At 38.9% G+C, this 20,232-nt stretch overlaps 1 protein-coding gene across 2 annotated transcripts in view; it reads left to right on the forward strand.

Annotated features, from left to right (window-relative positions):
* LOC133194559 (lysine-specific demethylase 3A-like) overlaps positions 1-19,140 on the forward strand; it is a 58,539-nt gene extending 39,399 nt beyond the window's left edge. Inside the window, exons 8-19 of one of the 2 annotated variants that reach the window (XM_061330505.1) lie at positions 543-2,127; positions 4,286-4,529; positions 5,458-7,314; positions 7,852-8,010; positions 8,898-9,204; positions 9,373-9,556; positions 11,395-11,612; positions 11,764-12,176; positions 13,003-14,098; positions 14,219-14,484; positions 16,400-16,711; positions 17,739-19,140. In XM_061330505.1, the coding sequence (XP_061186489.1) occupies positions 543-2,127; positions 4,286-4,529; positions 5,458-7,314; positions 7,852-8,010; positions 8,898-9,204; positions 9,373-9,556; positions 11,395-11,612; positions 11,764-12,176; positions 13,003-14,098; positions 14,219-14,484; positions 16,400-16,711; positions 17,739-17,813 (6,716 nt within the window). In that variant the 3' untranslated portion in view covers positions 17,814-19,140. The remainder of the gene's footprint in view (positions 1-542; positions 2,128-4,285; positions 4,530-5,457; positions 7,315-7,851; positions 8,011-8,897; positions 9,205-9,372; positions 9,557-11,394; positions 11,613-11,763; positions 12,177-13,002; positions 14,099-14,218; positions 14,485-16,399; positions 16,712-17,738) is intronic. The other variant, XM_061330509.1, reaches the window with a different exon arrangement.
* Positions 19,141-20,232: the final 1,092 nt, after the last annotated feature.

Genomic DNA, 20,232 nt, shown 5'->3' on the forward strand with positions numbered 1-20,232 from the left:
AGACCAATGTGATATTTGTCATCTCATAGGGATCAACGGGGAATAATGTTTGTGATCATTGAATAAATCTATTAAACGTGACAGATATTTAAAGGATAGTCACTTTGTTAACATCGGGACTAAATACAAGAACTTTACAACATAGAGGATGTCTACCACTTAGTATTGACATTTTTTTTTTCTGAAAAGAGAATACCCTTTAAATAGCTTGGCATGAATCCCGGGTGGGATTTAAACAACTAAATGCTATTGATTAAGATTCTCCCAATGGGTCTACAAAGACCTAGTACTGAATACAAAATAGGGAGCTGGTTTTAATTTAAATGACAGGTCCATCATACTGGTGTCTGGCCCATTATTATTTACGAGGATTGACTTTCTAGCTATTGTGTGATAACATATGTAAAGAAGTATGCCTGCAAGGATTTCCCAGGTAATTAAATGTGTGGCTGTTTTGTACTGGCAGGGTTCTCAACAATATGTTCTTGTTTGTAATAACTTGTCATATTCATTTAATTAATTTTGTTGCAATGTTGTTTCAGAAAAACCAAAAACTGGAAAGCCAGTAACAACAAAAGACCGAAAAAGAAAACCTGTGGATTTCTCCGAGAATTCTAGTGACTCCACAGATGGTACATTGGAAAGAAGATCACGCTCGGTAGAGAAGCGAGTGAAATCCGACGATAGCAAAGAGGATCAACCTAAGGCAGCAACCGACTCATCCAAATCAAAATCTGAACACAAATCAGTGAAAAAAGACACTTCTAGTGAGAATAAGATCTCAAAGGACAAAGTTCATCCAAAACGATCCCGAAAAACTTCAACTTCAGACAGTCCTACAAAACAATGTTCAAAATTGCGACCGAGTCGACATAAGAAGGACTTGCCTGTCTGTGATTCATTGTCATCCCAACATGAGGGGTCCCAGAGTTCTCCTGACTCCAGGGACAGTGTAGGGAGCTCCATCTGTGATAATCAATCCTCGGGGGAATGCCCCACCACTCAGTCTGACGAAACCCAGTCTGACCAAGCCAATACAGAAGATAATATGCACTTTATGAAACAGAGGTTGTTAGCAAGCAACACCTCTTCTGAAAAATCTCCGGGCCCAATTAATGCCAATATTGATGTCAACCGCTCGGTGACAGATCAAATCGCAAAACTCTCCCGTGCTGAAAGTGCCGGATCTCACTCGGAGGAGGAGAAATTCATTTCATCCAATAAATCTGTCTCGCCAAAATCTTCTGGAAGCTTTCTGTCATCTGTTTCCACTGCTGATGTGTATACTCACGAACAGGACAAGGAGCTAAGGAATAACAATATCAGTGATCATGTGTCTGGATGTAATTCTCTCTCAAATAGTTTGAATAATGATGAACTCCGATCAAGCTCGCGAGCAAGTGAACATTCTAACTCAGGATTAAATGAAGACAGGAGACCAGCATCTCGACTTGATGATCTCAAAACATCTCAGAAAAACAGTCCATCTTCTAGTCCGTTAATCATTGACAAAAGTGAACCTGTGCATCCCTATAGGGACCCTGAACTCATGAGAAAAAATCCTGTTCACAGTAACATTCACGGCATGCTTGGGAGCCACAAGAAGCCACCGTACTCCAGTGTTCATACTCCCATTCCCTCAGCTGCCACCCCTACCCAGTCAATCCCATCAACCACCACCTACCCCTCTCATCCCATCCCCCCAAACCATGTGATCCCCTCCTTACAGTATCCTCCTCATCATCTCACAGCCGCTCTGGGGGCCGCTGCCACTCTGGGCATCCATCCTTCTCTTGCTCAGATGGACCCGTCACAATTAGCAGCTCTTCAACACCAACAGTTAGCCTCCATGCAATACCAGCTCCTCCTCTCCAGGGGAGGTTACCCGTCAACCCTCACCATGCCTCAACTGGAGCACCTCTGGCAGAAGACTTACCCCTCCATTCCCATCCCTCCTCAGTATTTACTGCCCAAAAACCGGGAGGATCTACTGGGGCACCTGTTCTCCAAGGAGAGGGAGTTAATAGAGAGGGAACGACTGGAGAGAGAAAGGATGGATCGGATTGAAAAGGAAAGACTTGAACGGGACCGGCAGCTAGAAAGGGAGAGACAAGAGAGAATTGAGAGGTAAATCACGTCAAGTGTTTATTTGTTAATAACACGGAAAATAAATTCATCTCAATACAATATAGGATTGGTATGTTTGTCACAAGATTGCATTCGATAAATATACAATAAATAAATTAAAAACCATGCAAAATAATAAAGGAAAAGGTGGGAGGGAAAATACCGACTTCATCAACTGTAATGAATGTTGCATTGTTTTTAACACTGTAAAACCTTAATATTTGGCAAAGATATGAATTTTTTTTATGCTTTCACTTAATTTATAAACAGACTTGGAATTTTTCTGTAAGATATAAACATGAAATGTGAATTACCTTGCCTTTGATTGATTTAATCTATGTTGTATTGTGGACCCATTGAGAGGTAAATACAATGCATAAAGAGGTTAATTATTGAAAATGTTATCTACAAATGCAGTAGATTTTTGGACAAGGATTTCTTGCTTTTGTTGTTGAAAAATGTTCATGATCAAAAAGTCAAAGGCCACCAGCAAATATGTACAGAAATAGCCTTGATATGAATCTTAACACTTGGTTGTTAGGGGGCAAATACTTCATTGTTGTGTTGACAGGTAAAACTAGTGATCTGGCAGTGGATAGATCAAGTGAACTTTGATTTCTAAGTCAACATGTGATTTCTATTCGGGATTTTGTTTTGGATATTGTAGTACTTGCCTTGTCAATATCTCCGCATGCATTCTGTAGAAAAAGGCACCTTTAACACAACCAACATGTGATGTAGGTGGTTTATGAATTTTACATGTGTTCAGGAAATATAATTTAGGGCTACTTGAGATTCAAAGCATATACATGAGAATAAAAGCCCCCAGAATGACATTTATGGTGTATTGCGCTTAAACAGGCGTAGGGCACCTTAAGGTTGACTGTGTATACAGCACTGGGAACTGAAGCGTGACTGGCCTTTGTGATTTAAGCCCTGGGCTTCCACACAACACTACACACTTACATGACATCTCCTTATTTGGCAAAAGGTAAAAAAAAAATTGGTGCCTTACAGCAAAGACTTTAATTTAAGGTCTTTCGAAATCGCTTATTGACTAAGCAGATTGGGTTTGGAACAAACTATTGATATTTTTGTATAATGGCTTTGTACTTGTATTTGATCAGAGCTGTTGAACTTTGATAGCCTACCTATCTATTAATCATGTGTTAACGGGGGCTGTCTCAAAAGCTGGTAGCCACAAACACCTAACCACAATAAGGGATTATCTCAAAACTTTTTTCTAAGGGACATTTTAATTAAAATTTATAAATTACTTTACAATTTACTCTCAGAAGATAGTTCTTTACAAAGAATATGTTTAAAAAAAAAAGGGGGGGGGGGAATCATAGTTTGTAGGAAGGTAATTATCTGGGCTATTATCAGGGAGAATTAAAAGTCTTGTTTGGTATAGTTGTGTTATGGTGACTCATGTACTACTACATTTATATATAATGTATCCTAAATATGATATTTACATGATACATGCAGCTCAATGGGTCTACAAGTTACATGGATTTATAGTAAACATCAGTCTCCTTGGACTAAGTATTCATGATCTCTCAAAACTAGCCAAATATTGCTCTGATAATTAGTGGAAGACAGCTGACATTATTGTGTTGTCATGCTGTAATTAATTTTTGTTTCCTCGTCTTATGCATGCCTTCACACTTATACACGACATGATAAGCTCTCAAATTACTTGTTTACCACAATTTATGGGTGTTTTACAAGACTTGTACCAACCCAAGTTCATTAGTGTCTCTCCAAGGACCAGGCACTTCATAGTCTGACTTTAAGTGGATTTTTTTTAATATCCTTCATTAGTAAAAAGTTTCCCCTCTAGATATTTTCATTTGTTAACCACTGAACATCACAAAATAATAATAGACTCATTGATGTTTAAAATAATTCTGTGTCATTCAGTAGAAATGATGTAGGTTTATTATTAAATCAATGGAGGACAATATATGTGTTGAAAGTAGTACATGTACGAGTATTTATTAAAAAACATGTAAACAAATATTAATATCTGTAGATGATTTTCTTCCTGTAAAAATTGTTGGCATTTTGAATTCCAGAGTTTTATCCTTTGTGTATATATTGAGTGAAGAGATAATGAAAGTAGATATTGCATATTTATATATTTATTTTTCAGGGAACGAGTAGAAAGAGAGAGAGACAAAATAGAGAGAGAACGAGAGCAAGCCATGAGGGAACGGGCAGAGAAGGAAAGATTGGAGAAGGAACGTCTAGATCGAGAACGGAAAGAAAGGGAGGAATGGAAGAGAATGGAGCATGAACGAGAGCAAAAGAAGGAACGTGAACGGATCCTGAAGGAATCAGCCGACACCTTGGCTGCTGTTGATGACCATTTTGCTCGTTCTCTGCGGAACAAAGAGGTAAGACTCTATTGTAGCAAGTTCGTGGATTAGTGGGGAAGGGGGTAAATTCTCTATATTTCCCTATATTGCTGAAATTCCTAGTGTTTTAACTTTCAAACAAAAGTCAATTTTTATTAGAAGATGGATTAATATCTATATGGGCACTGGTATATTCATTTGATTAGTATTTGTGAAATAGAAGGCAGGGGTTCATGTTTGCAGCCTTATCAATATTAGAGTTGGGGATAATTGTACAGAAATGGGATGATATTGGTAACTCCATTAATAGGGTGGAGCTTGGTCAGTCCCTTCTATAACATTAGGGACTGGTAAATCAGGACCACTGACCAAATCTGAGGACAGTAATAAACCCCTGGAAGACAAACAGGTCAGTTATATTGCTCTAATACAGCACTGCTTCCTAGAGATGGATGATGCACTTAGTAACAGAGGGAAGGAGGGTATGCTGGGAGAGGGAGTGATGAAGAAATCAGGGGACAGGATATAGGGAGAAAAAAGAGGGTGTTCTATGTTTGATGGGAGGGACTGGGTGTGATATGTTGGATGGGAGTCAAAGTGCACTTTGCAATTGATGTTGATGAAAATGTGGAGGGTGAGGACAGTGGCTTCTGTTTGCTTATTGTGCGTGCTGTGCAGGGTTGGTTTGGTTTGATGGTGTGATATAGCCTCTAACGATTTCACAAGACAATGCCTTAGCTTGCTTATCATTTCTGTTCTTGGGGAGAAGCATTCATTAACTAGATATTGATTTCTTATGTCAGATTCAGAGGAACAGGGCCATTATGTATTGATTGTGTAATAAATGTTCTTTCAGATTACTCAGTATCAGATCCTCTTTATAATGGCCCTCAGCAATAGGAATTTAGATCTTTGACCTATATATGCTTCCAGCAGAAATTAATGAAATTGAACTTTTCCCTTTCAGGAGAGAGAACAGATGCTGAAAGTGATAAGACAACAGGAGATGGAAAAATTCTACAAGCAGAGCTTTGAACATCAGAAAGTTTATGAGCAGCTTCAGAAAACAGATATCAAGTCTGAGAAGCTTCCCAAAAGTGAGGCCTATAAAGCTTACCCCCAAAGCAGTAGTTCCTCTAACCCTGTAAAACAGGAGAAACCAAACTTTAGTTTGTATGGTTATCAACCTTTCCAGCAGCTTTCCTACATCTCCCCAGACCAGCTCCATCTTCACGGTCTGGACAAGAAAGAGGAGAAACTAAACATGGACTCTTCTAAACAAAGTCTAGCTCATGCAGCAAATATGGCTAGTCAGATGTCATCTGCTCCACCACCACTCATCAAAGATGGCCACAGTTCAGTGATATATGATAACCGTTATAAGGATGGTTCTAATTCCACTAGTCCACGACCTGCCCATTCACATCACAGTCATCACATCTCCTCTCAGTCACCTCGGCAACCAAAGCCAGCTCACACCCCCAATCGTCATCACGGAAGTCCACACCAGGACCAGTCCATTGATCTCTCCTCATCCTCTGGACTTCAGGTCTCGGCTTTATCAGCATTCAGATCTACAGAATCAAAACATATCGGACCAAGAACACAGAGTCCACTTCGTGTGGCCAGTCCTCATCAATTAAATGTAGCAGTGATGCAGCAGCCAGTCAATTATCACAGAAATGAGGGTAAACCAAGGACTAGCCCCTCCTCCAAATCCCCTGTCTCCTCCAATAGCAGTAACGTTCCATATATGTCTGCAGCAATAGCCCAGCCTCCAGTGTCCTTGCCCGCAGGATCTGTGGATTATAGCTGCAGTCTCATTCAACAAGGCCTCGTTCCAAATCCCATCTACTCTCAGAACAGTGTGAACCCGGCAGCAGAGCACCATGGGAATAGTCACAGTATGTTGACCACCACCCAGAGCATGGCTCCTACCTCCTCACACAACACACACTCAACTACAGGCCAGCAGGGAGTGAAGCGCAGACCAAACAAGGAAAGCAGCAATCGTAAGCGACAGAAAGCTGACAATGGGGGCAGTAATCCTGGTGTAGGGAGTGGTGGTGTGCCAGTCACTACCCCCCAGATATTGACTAATCCTTCCCCCTATACCACTACAAACAGTCAGTCCTCTGTCACCTCAACATCAGCCACCACCTCCTCAGCCATGTCCATGCTTCTCTCCTCCACATCATCCAATCCACCACAGGGAACCTCAGGATTCATGGACAGCTTCAAGTCATTTGTTGAGAATGCAGTTCAGAATGCATTTTATCAGGACTCTGATTTAGCAGACGGCAAAAAGGTTCCTGCTCCACCCCCTCCCCCCACACAACAGAAGCCAGACCCCTCCCCAAGTCTGGCTGCTGAGGAGTCCAGTCTAGCAAGCTCCAATAGTCATTCAACTCTGATGGATACAATAAGCCGAGTAGCCAATGGTCAGATAAATGATACGGACAGTGACACTCTCAGTGCCCCCAGCCCTCCACCACATATCACTAACCCCTCTTCTCAAGGTAAAGCAGCCAACCACCCCAAACTCAAAAAAGCTTGGCTTCAGAGACACTCGGATGAAGATAAATTGGAGACAAAGGTTGAACCAGGGTCACCTTCAACAGAAAATGACACAGAAGTGTCACCAAAGGCAGAGGACAAGCTCAAGAACTGTTACGTTAATCTGACAAACATTTCTCCCAAAAAGGAGCCGGGAACCAAATCACCAGTGACCAGTAGTGCTTATAAGCTTCCTAATGGGAATATTATCGGGAAGGATAAAGATGACGAGTCCACGACGTCAGCCTCAGAAACAGAGTCACAACAGGTAAATATTGCCTTTATTTCATCAGTTCAGGGATATTATAGCAATATATTGGGAAGGTCATTCAAGATAAAATCTACAAAGCAAAAGTATGAAGAGAGCATTTTTCTGCAAGATTTTCTAAATTTTTTCCACAATATTAAATTGCCATTTGTTGGCAGTGATTGGGATATAAATTGAACATTTATATGGATTGAATTACATGCTTTAGGAAATAGCAAAGGATGCATTTGTTAATATTATGCATAGCATGCATTTGTTAATATTATGCATCAACATACATTGTTGGAATAGTATAACAGCTGGAATAAATGTAAGAATTTGAAGGGTTATTAATGTTGTGTAAACTTTTAAAAACTTGTTATTATGGAATCTTTGACAGAAGCATTGCAAGGCAATCATAAGGGATAGTTTTAAAATGTGTTGGATTTCTGTTGTAAGTTTGATTAATAATTTAAACAGAATATTAAGCTAAGAAAATATATCTGAAAGACTCCCTGAATTTTGTCCTGTTGCTTAAACTGTTGTATCTATTTATAGGTGAGTGACTCCTCACAGAAAAGAAAAATAGCCACAAAGAAGCAGTCCAGTAACAAGAAATCCAAGGCCGACAGTGATGATAATAGTCCGCCATCTAACACTGCTGTCAAAAAGAAAGCAGTCAAGAAAAAGGAGCCAAAGGAAAGCAAAAATGTCAAAGTAAGGCACCAGTTTGATAACAGAAGCAAAAAAATAATTCTGATTGTTGATGGAAGTCAATAAAGATTGGATATATATATTTGGTGTACAAGAGAGGGAATATAGTACTGTGTCAATACATGCTCTGACCCCTGGCATATGTAGCTGTGTGTATGTGTGCAGGCATAGAATATCTGTAAGTACATACTTTGAATCCCCACAAGTGTGTGTATGTGTGTAAATTGAAGGCATAGAATACTGTGTCAATACATACTTTGACCTCCAGCACATGTGTAGTGTGTGAGTGTGTGTGTGTGTGTTCAGGCATTTAATACTGTGTCAATACCTACCCTGAGCCCTGCAGGGACTTAATCCCTTCAGATAAGCTCTGTGGATAAGGTCTCTTACTGTTTCTTTGGGAATTAATAACTAATCTTCTTTATCAGCTCCAATTCTCTGCTGACAAATTCTCAATACACACCTGTATTACAGCCAAGGTTAAGATTAATCTACATGAATATGCTACAGTAAGGTACATTAAATCACCTACAGGTCATGGTTATCTGAATTCATTACATTTTTGTAGGGTTGGCAGTGTTCATATGTAGTGGTTTGTTATCTTACCACTGCTGCATTGTAACACAGAGAGATGATAGGCTAGTCACTGAGTTGTTCTACTGTTGTAACTAACACTTAGCTTAGGGTCACATTGAAATCCACCAAAAAAGCTTTTAACCTAGGGTTTAGGGACAGTAACCAAGTTACTAGCCCAAAATCACATAAGTTACTAGTCCATGTTATTGGTTACTAGTTCATCAGTTACTGGTTACTGGCCAAAACCAAACAAAAAACTGTCAGAATCCAGGAAGAGGTTTATAAGGAGAGTGACATTGACTTTCTATTTATAGGGTAAAGATCACTCAGAGGATGACAAAACAGTCAACAAAGACAACTCAAGTAACACATCTGTGAAAAAGGAAAAAACCAGAGAGGCTCCAAAGGTGCGGGCTACAAGTCCTGAACCAATGGAGGTAGAGCAGGACATCAAGAAAGAGAAGGCAGAAAAACCATTGGACAACTCGGCATCCTCCAAAATAAAGAAACCTAAGAAACAGAAAGAGCAGCCTCCTAAGACAGAGTCTTCCTCACCCCCAGGGCCAACACCCACTGTGGTTCACCCCCCAGTGGTACCCACCAGCCATTCACAGCCTTCTGGTTAGTTTCGCAATCTTGGTGTCAGTATGTGTGTTTTCTTTTAATATGACAGCCACAGTTTATTGTTTATATTGGCCCAATAACGTATTTACAATGTTGAAAATTAGTACAATAATATGTAATATATAGAGACTGGAACTCTAAAGTTGATCCTATATGTTTGTACAGGTGGGACCTCCTATAACAAACCTCCTGTCTCCTTGTTGAAGAAAACGTGTGAGCCATTCTTACAAGATGATTCCTGTAGTGAGGTCACCCCAAAACTGATGAAATGTCGGGAATGTAAGATGACACCCACCCAGCGCAGCAAGAAACTCCCCAATATTTTCTGTAGATTTTATGCCTTCAGAAGGTAGGTCTTATCAAGCTGATAGCCTTTCTGATCAGAATCTCAAAATAGCATTAGTCCTAGAGTATCAAATTTATAGTCCTTCTGAGTATAGTCCCACAATATCCTTAGTATAATCCCTCAATAATCCTGATGAGTATAGTCCCACAATATTCTGAGTATAGTTCCACAATAACCCTGATGAGTATATTCTCATGATATCAGCACAGTCATGTAATATCAAATTTTTTAGCCCTTTTGAGTATCCAACAAATAGCAACACAGAAATATCTTAAAGTATTATTTCAGATGTTTGTCATACATTTTTTTCTGTCAAGATGGCAATAAAGGTACTACTGTCTTTGGACGTAATATTTTTATATTCTTATTGTTAGATTTGTCCTTGTATTGTTGGTTAGATTTGTCCTTGAACTTTGTGGAAGAGTAATCATGTTAGATGATCCAAGTGTTGCCTGCTATGGGGAGCATGTTTCCCAGATAAACACAATTTCCCTGTACTGTTAGAACTTTATAGAGGGGCTTTTGACAATGTGGAGTAAATACTCCTTCATGTTGGCAGATTATTTTCTCTAAGAAGGAAATCGGGACATGAATCAAGAATTCCCCTACATCAGTTGTCTTAAGAATGCACTCATTTATAATAGGGCAGATACCAAATTATAAGAAGACAAAAAGCATCATACACAGGCCCTGATAGGCTTCTCTTTGTTTTCTGAACTAGATTAGCTTTTTAAAATCCCAAACATCTGCCTCTCATTGTGAGCAAAACCACTGCCAAAATACTTGTAAAAATAGCTGCTGTTGAGGCTGCTGTAATATCCTGCCAGAATGCTTGAGAGAGGGAGCTTGATAAGATATGTTTATTGTAGGCAAAAGTTTTGGTAGAAATTCCACTCAGCCAAAAAGTGTTATCAAGTTTGTAGAGTAAGATGAAGATAATTTGTGGAGTTATGTTTGGTGAAGGTTAACATATGAGCAGAGGGGGGAGGATTGATACACAATACAGGGATATTAAACCATCTTATACAGAAATATCTCCCTCTAAGTGGGGTTTTTGTTCGACAAAAAAGAACGACAGGCTCATAAACCAAAATAACAGTCTGAAGCAGAAGTTCACAAGGTCAGATCTGTAGATAAACAAAATGGCAGAGGTTACTTTGTATAACAGAGGCTCCCTTTGTTGTCAGTGTTGATAAAGAGGGAGTGTATTTATGGAGTCTAGTGCATACAGAATCTGATCCTACTGATGTTGTTGGAAATTGATGTAATAGATTTTCCCAGTGGCAGTGCACTTAATTAATGGGCACCATGTAAAGGCCCACCACTACATGATCATTAGAGCATTTTAAAAAAGCACTAGCAATTTGTTGCAGCAGGGAATGAAAGTTTTGAACAGAAAGAAGGGGTTTCCTGTTACCAGTCATTAAGTATGCCCTGAATACTTTAATTTCATTGGTTTGTAAACTGAGTGATCTATTATTAATCTTCAATCAAAAGAAAATACAAGGGGTAGTGCACTTTACACTATAGAGTTGATGTTCTCCAAACTTGGGAAACAGCAGGCATCTGTCAGAGGCTGTTTACATGGCTTATTCTGGGAAACAAGTTGCCCACAGAGAATTGAGTTTCTCCAGATGTTCTGGGGCCTTCCTTAAAGTACTCAATCAATAACTGTATCATTTAAAAAGAATTCTGTTAAACCCATCGATAGGAACTTACTGATAAATGAAATCACATACAGCCTTTTTAACATAATATGCTAAACAGAAGAAAATTGATAAGTTTTTTAAATACAACCCACAATGCATCGTTACAGATTTTCGTTTTTTTTTTATTGACAGACTGAGGTACAGTCAGAGAGGTTTCCTGATGATTGACGGATTCTCCGAACTCTCAGATGCCATTAATGAGGATATAGACCCGTGGTTACCAAATATTCCAGTCATGGAACCCAGAATAGATATAGAGACTGCCAAGTACATTGTGGCACGGGTAGGGGATAAATTCTGTGAACTGGTTCAGCAGGAGAGAGAGGCGAAGAATCTGGCCGGAGATGAAGGTCAGTATGTCAAATCTGTGTGTTGTCAAAGCAGTATCTTCATACTACAAAAAGATACTTGTTGGATGTTTTTAATTGGATACATTGTACTGTGAAAAGATGGAGAATCTGGTAAATTCTAATGCTGATATGTTTTTCCTTACATTTACAGCTAAAATAGCCTGGAAGAGAGCAGTGACAGGTGTTCGTGAAATGTGTGATGTTTGTGATACCACACTGTTTAACATGCACTGGGTTTGTCATAAGTGTGGATTTGTGGTTTGTCTGGACTGTTATAAAGTGAGACTCCGCGCTCTCCAGCAGGATAGCGGGGATGAAGGGGAGGAATCCGATCCTTATAATGCAGCACAGCAAGAGGAACAACGCGACTGGCTTACATGTAGTGCAAACCGTCAACAACACGAGCCCGACAAACTGATGCTGACTCAGATCATTCCGGGAGATGCATTATGGGAAGTGGGAAAACTGATCCATGACATGAAGAAGAAGTGGAACGTCCCCTGCAAGTGTTCTTGTGGTCAGTCCAACTCCAAACTGGTGCAGCAGAAAAATGGCCTTAACCAGGTAAAGTGTTATTTATTACAGTACAGACAAGTTAATGTTCGATGGTGAAATAAGACTACTGATCCAAAAAAATATTTGCATTAATAAGATGCATTTGTATCATAGTTATGATTTTGTGACTGTCTCGGGTGATTCTTTTGTTCAGTGTCAGTAAGCAGTCCTACCCATCACTGAAAACAAAACCATTAAATTCTACTGCCTTGGTCTAAAAAACATTCATTTATCAGCATGATAGGACAAAATAATGCTGAATTATTCTATGCATGTTAGATTAAGAGCAGTTCAGTTTGATTATTGATGAATGCGATGGCTGTGTGAGTAGGAGGACATTTACTTTGTCCTGAGTGGTTTATTATAATCTTGTTATAGAGAAATAGCTTTTCAAAGACAAAGCACCTGCTTTTTTAGAGATGTATAATAATCTAGATCTCACCATTTGGGTCTGAGCTGCCAGAACAAATAATGTTTTGCTACTTAGAATTTCCTGTATTTGCGAGTTAAAAAAATGCTACTTGAAAGAAATCAAGGTCATTGAAGGAAAAGCATTGCATAACAGTGCTAGAGTTATAAAAGAAATATCTTTAGTGTCTGAATTGTGCCAGCTTATGGCAGATAAGATCAATATTTGTAGTTGACATCAGGGAATTATGCAACCAGATATCATTAAAAAAAAATAAGTGAATAAAATTATAGGGTCGTAGAGTTCAAAATAAATTACCCATCCTTACAAAATTATTTATAATCTCTGCAGATTTTCGAAGCTGTGTCATTTTTAGTGGAATGTAATTTGCACATATTGATTTTTTTTTTAAATTTATTTATTCAGCAGTATGTTCAACAGGCCATCAACCATTTGTCAAACAACAAGTCCAAAAAGTTGATCAATGGAATAGCTGAGGACCACAAAATGTACAAAGGCAAGAAAGATTCCATCAATGGTAACATCAAGTATAATCCCAATAGCTCATCTCCTCTCAATCTACTGGCAGATGTTGCTTCTATGGATTCTGAAACCAGTCGTGATCGCAGCGAGTCACCCTTTGGCAAAAACATTGACAAGTTTGGCAAGTCGTACAATCCTATTACAGAGCCTGTATCACCGTGTGGAGGGGGGAACAATGCTAGTGATGGCGATAATGAGAAAAAGAACCCAGCCAGCTGCTCAACGCTGCGGGAACTGTTAACAAAAACTGCAGGGAAAGTCAAGTCTGACAACAACAACAAAAAGTCTAAACCCAAGTCGAGTAGCAGCACATTGGACGATATCATCCAGTCAGTGGTAGAGAAACAGTTACCTCGAGATGAGAATAGCCAACCAGTTCGCTTAATGCATTACATTCCTCGTATGGGACACAGCAGCATGTTGACCCGAGACACACCCATTCTGGTCCATAATCTGACAGAGACCAGTGTGTTGTACCCTGATGTACCTCACTCCTGGCTCTGTGATGGCCGTTTGCTGCGTCTTCATGATCCCAAACATAAGGGAAATTTCAAGATCTTCCAGGAACAGTGGAAAAGAGGTCAGCCTGTCATTGTGTCTGGGGTGGACAAACTTTTAAACCGCTCGCTTTGGCATCCTTCCTCATTCAGCAAGACCTTTGGGAAGGAGAAGAATGATGTGGTCAATACCATGTCTGGTGTGGTGATCATAGGTCACCCTATGTCTGTGTTCTGGGACGGATTTGAGCGTCTCAGAGACCGCCTGCTGGATGATGACGAGGAACCCATGCTTCTGAAGCTGAAGGACTGGCCACCAGGGGACGATTTTAGTGATCTAATGCCAAACCACTTCGATGATCTCATGCAGGCTCTTCCTCTGCCCGAGTACACTCATCGCCATGGCAAACTCAATTTGGCATCCCGTCTCCCTGACTTCCTTGTGAGACCAGACCTGGGGCCTAAGATGTACAATGCATATGGTGAGTATGCTGTCATAAATCTGCTCTATATTTTATTGTTGATAATAAGTTCCATATTTAAAGAATTGATAAATACTTTTAGGAATGCTTAGTGCAGAATATATTTGTTGTTAATTCTAGGGTCTGCAAAGTATCCGAGTGAGGGAACTACAAACCTCCATCTCGATGTCTCTGATGCCGTCAATTGTATGGTGTACGTCGGAATTCCAGCCGATGGTCCAGGTGGCAAACAGCCCCACATCAACATGGCTATCAAGGCTATTGACGACGCGGGCTGCGACACGATGACAAAGAAGCGCGTAAGAGAAACCAACGAGGTTCCTGGTGCACTGTGGCACATCTATGATGCCATGGATGCAGACAAGATCAGGGATTTCTTAAATAAGGTAATCTTAATTATATATATTTAAAATGTTGTTGTGTTGAAGGTATTTAGTGTAATAAGCTTTTTGTCATCCTTAGAAACTTTACCATGCACAGTCTGTGTTTCACATCATAGGCACTACTTTATAATGCAATTCTTACTCAAACCCATTCATTATATCAATAGAAGGGGGCATTCAACTTATGATGCAGTTATATGATCATTTATAAAACCTGTACTCTGCCTGTACTAGAGTACAAATCACTCACTGTTACATAACTTCCCCCCTCCTCACTGTGATGACATTCCAGGTTTTATGTAACAACTGATTACATTACTATCAAACGTGTTACATTGTAATTACCACGTGATTACGTCTAGGGAAACATTCTGAGTGGATGACAAATTTTGTTACATGAAGAGCTTGTTTAGTTACAGTCAAGAGAGAACAGAGGATGTAGTGACACGAAGAAAACTGTCGTAGTGAGAAACAATTTCCAGAAAATAGTTGTGTAATACATGCACACATCAGAAATGTCATCTATCATAGACAGTCTAATGCACTTAAATCTGTCAGGAAAATTCTGTCCATATTCTTGTAAAGAATACAAGTGATGTTATTTAAAGCCCCGGTAGGAAGTTTGTAGGCGTGTTGTGTATAATGAGGCAGTGTCATGAGATGTAATACAGGAGGGATGATAAGACACGGTATACTTGTGTTTGATAGCAATAGATAGGGCTGACCTTGAGCATCACTAACGTAAGGCAGGTTCAGTGAACTGTGTTACTGACAAAGGAATGTAGACAAATTGGCTGGTGGCCAGCTTTACTGGTATCCAGTCATCATGAGGGGCAACACAACAGCACTGAATAATTCAGATACTCAGCCAATTTCAACAGATGTCACTCTTATTATAACATTGAAGAATGTTCCAGGAATGGCATCAAAAGAAAAATAACAATCTGTATGTAATTGTTAAAGTTCAAATTCTCTGAGAGCTTAGCATCAGGTCATTATAAAAGGTCTTGTATGAATGTCACAGTTTTGCTGAACCTCTCAGATCATATCCTGTTTTACTGTAGAATTTTATGATATACAATATCATGTTAAGCTATGTGACAGCAGGTAATCCCAGTAAATTATCCTCGTTATAGGCAGATTTTCTCGGGTTTTGTTTGTACCAATTGAACCAAGCAGAAGGAAATGTTTTTGTGGTTTAGTTTTATTACGTAGAATTGCATTTTCATATAAGCAACAAAAAATGTGTCAGAAAAAAAATGAAGTAAAACTCCTGTGCTCTGATGCGATCACATTTACCTTGGTTAGATAGAAAAGATAAAGACATTATTGTGAGGTTTTTAATTATTTATAAGTGATGTCTGTAAAATGCAGGAGTGTAAGTCAGTTTGACATTACCTGTCAAAGATTTTCCAAACATTCCTAGGAAACTATTCAGAGTTGAATGACATGTCTGGCAGCATGCCTATTGATCTGATGAAAAGCTTAGATATTACTCTGATTAAAATGTATAGGTGTCTATAGATATTACTCTGATTAAAATGTATAGGTGTCTATAGATATTACTCTGATTAAAATGTATAGGTGTCTATAGATATTACTCTGATTAAAATGTATAGGTGTCTATAGATATTACTCTGAATAAAATGTATAGGTGTCTAAAATAGTAGAACAATAAGGATTTCTTTAAAAGGGGGGAGTTGAAGGGGTAGTATTTTAACGAACACTAGCTGATTTGAAAATTTAGAAATATTTTGTTCAGTTTTACTTAACTTTCTCCAGGTACAAAATTCCTTGAGGTTTTATTGTGGTTGCTTTTGATTTCAAGTTACACAGTTTACATATTCATTTGTTTTTGAATTTTTGAAGAATTAACTTGATCTTTACTCTCTTAAATGTATGTGAAATCTTTTAACAGGTGGGTAAAGAGAGGGGAGAGGAGATTGAGCCCCACCATGACCCAATTCATGACCAGAGCTGGTACCTAGATGTGGAGCTTCAGAGTCGCCTTTATAAGGAATATGGAGTGCTGGGATACACTATTGTACAGTGTATGGGAGATGCTGTGTTTATCCCTGCTGGGGCCCCCCATCAGGTGAAAAATCTTCACAGCTGTATCAAGGTGGCTGAGGATTTTGTCTCTCCAGAACATCTGAATCACTGCTTCAGTCTTACCCAGGAATTCAGGCTTCTGTCAGACACACACACCAACCATGAAGACAAACTGCAGGTAATGCTACACACATCAACCTTATAAACACACACAGGCACACACATCAACCTTGTAAACACACACAGGCACACACATCAACCTTGTAAACACACAGACAGACATACACACCAACCTTATAAACACACACAGGCACACACATCAACCTTGTAAACACACAGACATACACACCAACCTTATAAACACACACAGGCACACACATCAACCTTATAAACACACACAGGCACACACATCAACCTTATAAACACACAGACAGACACACACACACCAGCCATGAAGACAAACTGCAGGTAATGCTACACACACCAACCTTATAAACACACACAGGCACTCACATCAACCTTGTAAACACACAGACAGACATACACACCAACCTTATAAACACACAGACAGACACGCACACACCAGCCATGAAGACAAACTGCAGGTAATGTTACACACATCAACTTTATAAACACACACGCAGACACACCAACCACAAAGACAAACTACTGGTACATGTAATACATACAAAGAACCTTACAAACACACACCTCAAGGATATACCATATATACTCGCCTATAAGTCGGTTTTTGGGGAGTTAAACTTTGGTCCAAAATTCTTTATCTGACTTATACGCGAGTTATAAAAAGATTGCTATTTTAGCGGGTCAATCCCTCCAATTTAAGCTTAAAAAATACAACCGACTTATAGGCAAGTATATACGGTACTATTAAACAGCAGGTATTACACAGACAATTACACCTTTAAATAAACCCAACAAACAATTAAAAGGAGGAAAAGCACAGTGTAAGAGAAGCATTATACTGGTAGTTGTTGTAGCCTGAAGTTTTTATTGTGTTCTGTGTGATAATTTATCACTCTTGACAATTAGATTGTTGTGTCACAATAATCCAACCACAGATTACTTATAATTGTAGACGGAGAGTTAGTTATGTTACTTGCATGATAAACTGCCAGAGTTTTTACCAGATAATTACAAACTGTCATATACAGGTTTGATATGCTCAGTTTCTTTTTCTGCAGGTGAAAAACATTATGTATCACGCTGTGAAGGATGCCCTGGCTGTGCTGAACAATGCTGAACCGGAGGAGGACTAGGGAGGGAAACCAGTTTATACTGGGCAACCAGAAAATGGTCGCTCACTACCAGAATAGGATAGTGGAATTCACTTCAGAGGAAAGCTGAAATGGTTAACTTATTTATGGAGGGATTTATTAGTGAGAAATATTCTGTAGACGATCATGACCGATTTTGGATTTCATTTGTGCTAATTGATGCAAACCTTCAAATCGGGCCCAAATTTATGACTAGCTGGGGGCCTTAACCAAACATATCACGTGGACCTTTAGGTAAGGCATGTGTTAGAGGACTTCTAGCCAACACTGTGATACTGTTTACTACTGCTGCAGCAGAGGACACTGCCATCGTGAACACAAAGCTGTCAGAGACTCTCACCAAGTCTCTACAGACACCAACAGTGCTATGCTATTTATGGATTTTCTTTTTTCCTTGACTGGTGGACAATTTTGTTGTCTTTTTTATTTTGTGAATTATGATTAATCCTGTGGATTTGATGTATGGATGATGTAGCTTGGAGCGTAAACACTTTGATCTCATGATTTTGTATTGTATATCAGGGAGTTATGTACCAACTCTGTCTGATGTTATCAGTGACCTTGAGGGGTGAAGGTCATGTGTGACAAACTATGGACAGAGTTTGGGCTGGTGCATTGATTTGAATCCCTTTTGATCTGGGGAGGAACAAAGCAGCTTTGGTCCACATTGTGTAAGAATCTTTGGGGGAGAGATGCTGTATAGTGTGGCCGTGCTAAATTTCTAATACCTATATAGGATTAAGTACAATATACAGAATATATGTACACTAACAAAAGCATCAGTAGAGGTCTTAGCTTGGTTTTTCTTCATCTGCTCTCACAACCCATTACCACACAAAAGCCAAGCGGAGAGCTCTGTATGCTTTCTGTTAGAAAGCTGTTACTGTAAATGAATGCTTTCCAGATTATGTTCTGATGTTTAAAGTTTATTGATATGATTTGTTGATGTCCTTAGAGAGATATATACATATATATTATATATATAATTAATGCAGATTGCTTTTATCAGCCAGGATTAAAGCGAGCAGTGTTTTATTTTCTGTTTGTTTATAGGCTTTTATTGGCTGAGATATATTATATACTTATATAAAATATATTCTATATATACATATATAGAAATAACTGTGAAAAAAGGGAAATAATGCAAAGTTTATCTTTTGTTTTTCCTAGCTTCATAAAAATGTCCCAAAGTATATCATGTCAAATTATGTAGTACTACATGAAACATGGAATTCACTATGTAGAGGAAACGTGTTGAACTGTTCACAAATTGTTGGGAAAATTCTGCATTAAAAAATAATTGCATTAATTGAGTTTTTTTCTTCAGTGAGTTCTTGTAACTGCCAGAGCAATAGAAGACTATCTGGAATGATCTGTACATTGAGTTTTTGAGGACATCCAACCTAGAAATCCTGTATAGAGCAAACATTGTTACAAATAGGATTTTGTTCAAATTTTCAAAAATCATTTAAATGTCTCTATTGAATGGCAGTAAGGGCACCGTCTTTGCTATAGGTAGAAAAGTCGGAGTCGGTCTCAAGTCCTTGATGTTTGAGAAATAAGCTGAACAAACAAGTCTGACAATATTCAAAACAAATGGGATAACATTATAATGTTTTTGCAACATGCATAAAGGTCCACTAATTTTTTTATTTACTTGACCAAATTAACTGTTAACACATGTAATTTATTGTTTGATGCTGGTTTACCATTGTGCTCGAGATAACGAGAAAAATTACATGCCTGAAGAGTTTCTTTACACAGTTGAAAATTCGTAATCCGGCCTGGCTATGGAGAGAGCACAAGATTCCATTTCATGGAAGATTCTAAGCAGTAAAATCAATACCCCACACACGGGGCCTCATTGTGTGTACTTTACTGTACAAATAGAACCATTACCAGGTAAAACTGCCGTGTCAAGCAGCGATTTCCTCACACCGCAATGATTTTAAATTCCACCTTTCTGTATTCTATTAATGGAAAAAGCCTGGTCTATGATCACAAAGCGTAAAATCACTAACTCATGTAAATTCTAATACAGACAGAAATCACTCCAATAGCGGCTAACATGTAAAGTTGAACTTGGATATCTCGAACACGGATGTCTCGTACACCATGGATACCTCGAAGTCAGTTGGAAGTCCCAACTACTTTTTTGTGTATTTTACCCTCAGTATCTTAGAGGCACGACTATCTCGAAGTTTTTTTTTGGTCCTCATCGAGTTGAAGATAACGAATTTTGATGTTGTTGATTTAACAAACTCTGCATTCAACACTTGCCAGACAATGTCAAAAAATGTCAAAGAAAATGGATCAAACACTGAATACAAAATTTACAACCACAAATCTGAAATAGTTAACACTGAAGTAAACATTTGTAGTTCTGTAGCCCACAAAACTT

This window comes from Saccostrea echinata, unplaced genomic scaffold (assembly GCF_033153115.1).
Source record: "Saccostrea echinata isolate AGI-Se365-2 ecotype Australia unplaced genomic scaffold, CSIRO_AGI_Sech_v1 ptg000001l, whole genome shotgun sequence".
In the NCBI taxonomy this organism is placed as follows: domain Eukaryota; kingdom Metazoa; phylum Mollusca; class Bivalvia; order Ostreida; family Ostreidae; genus Saccostrea; species Saccostrea echinata.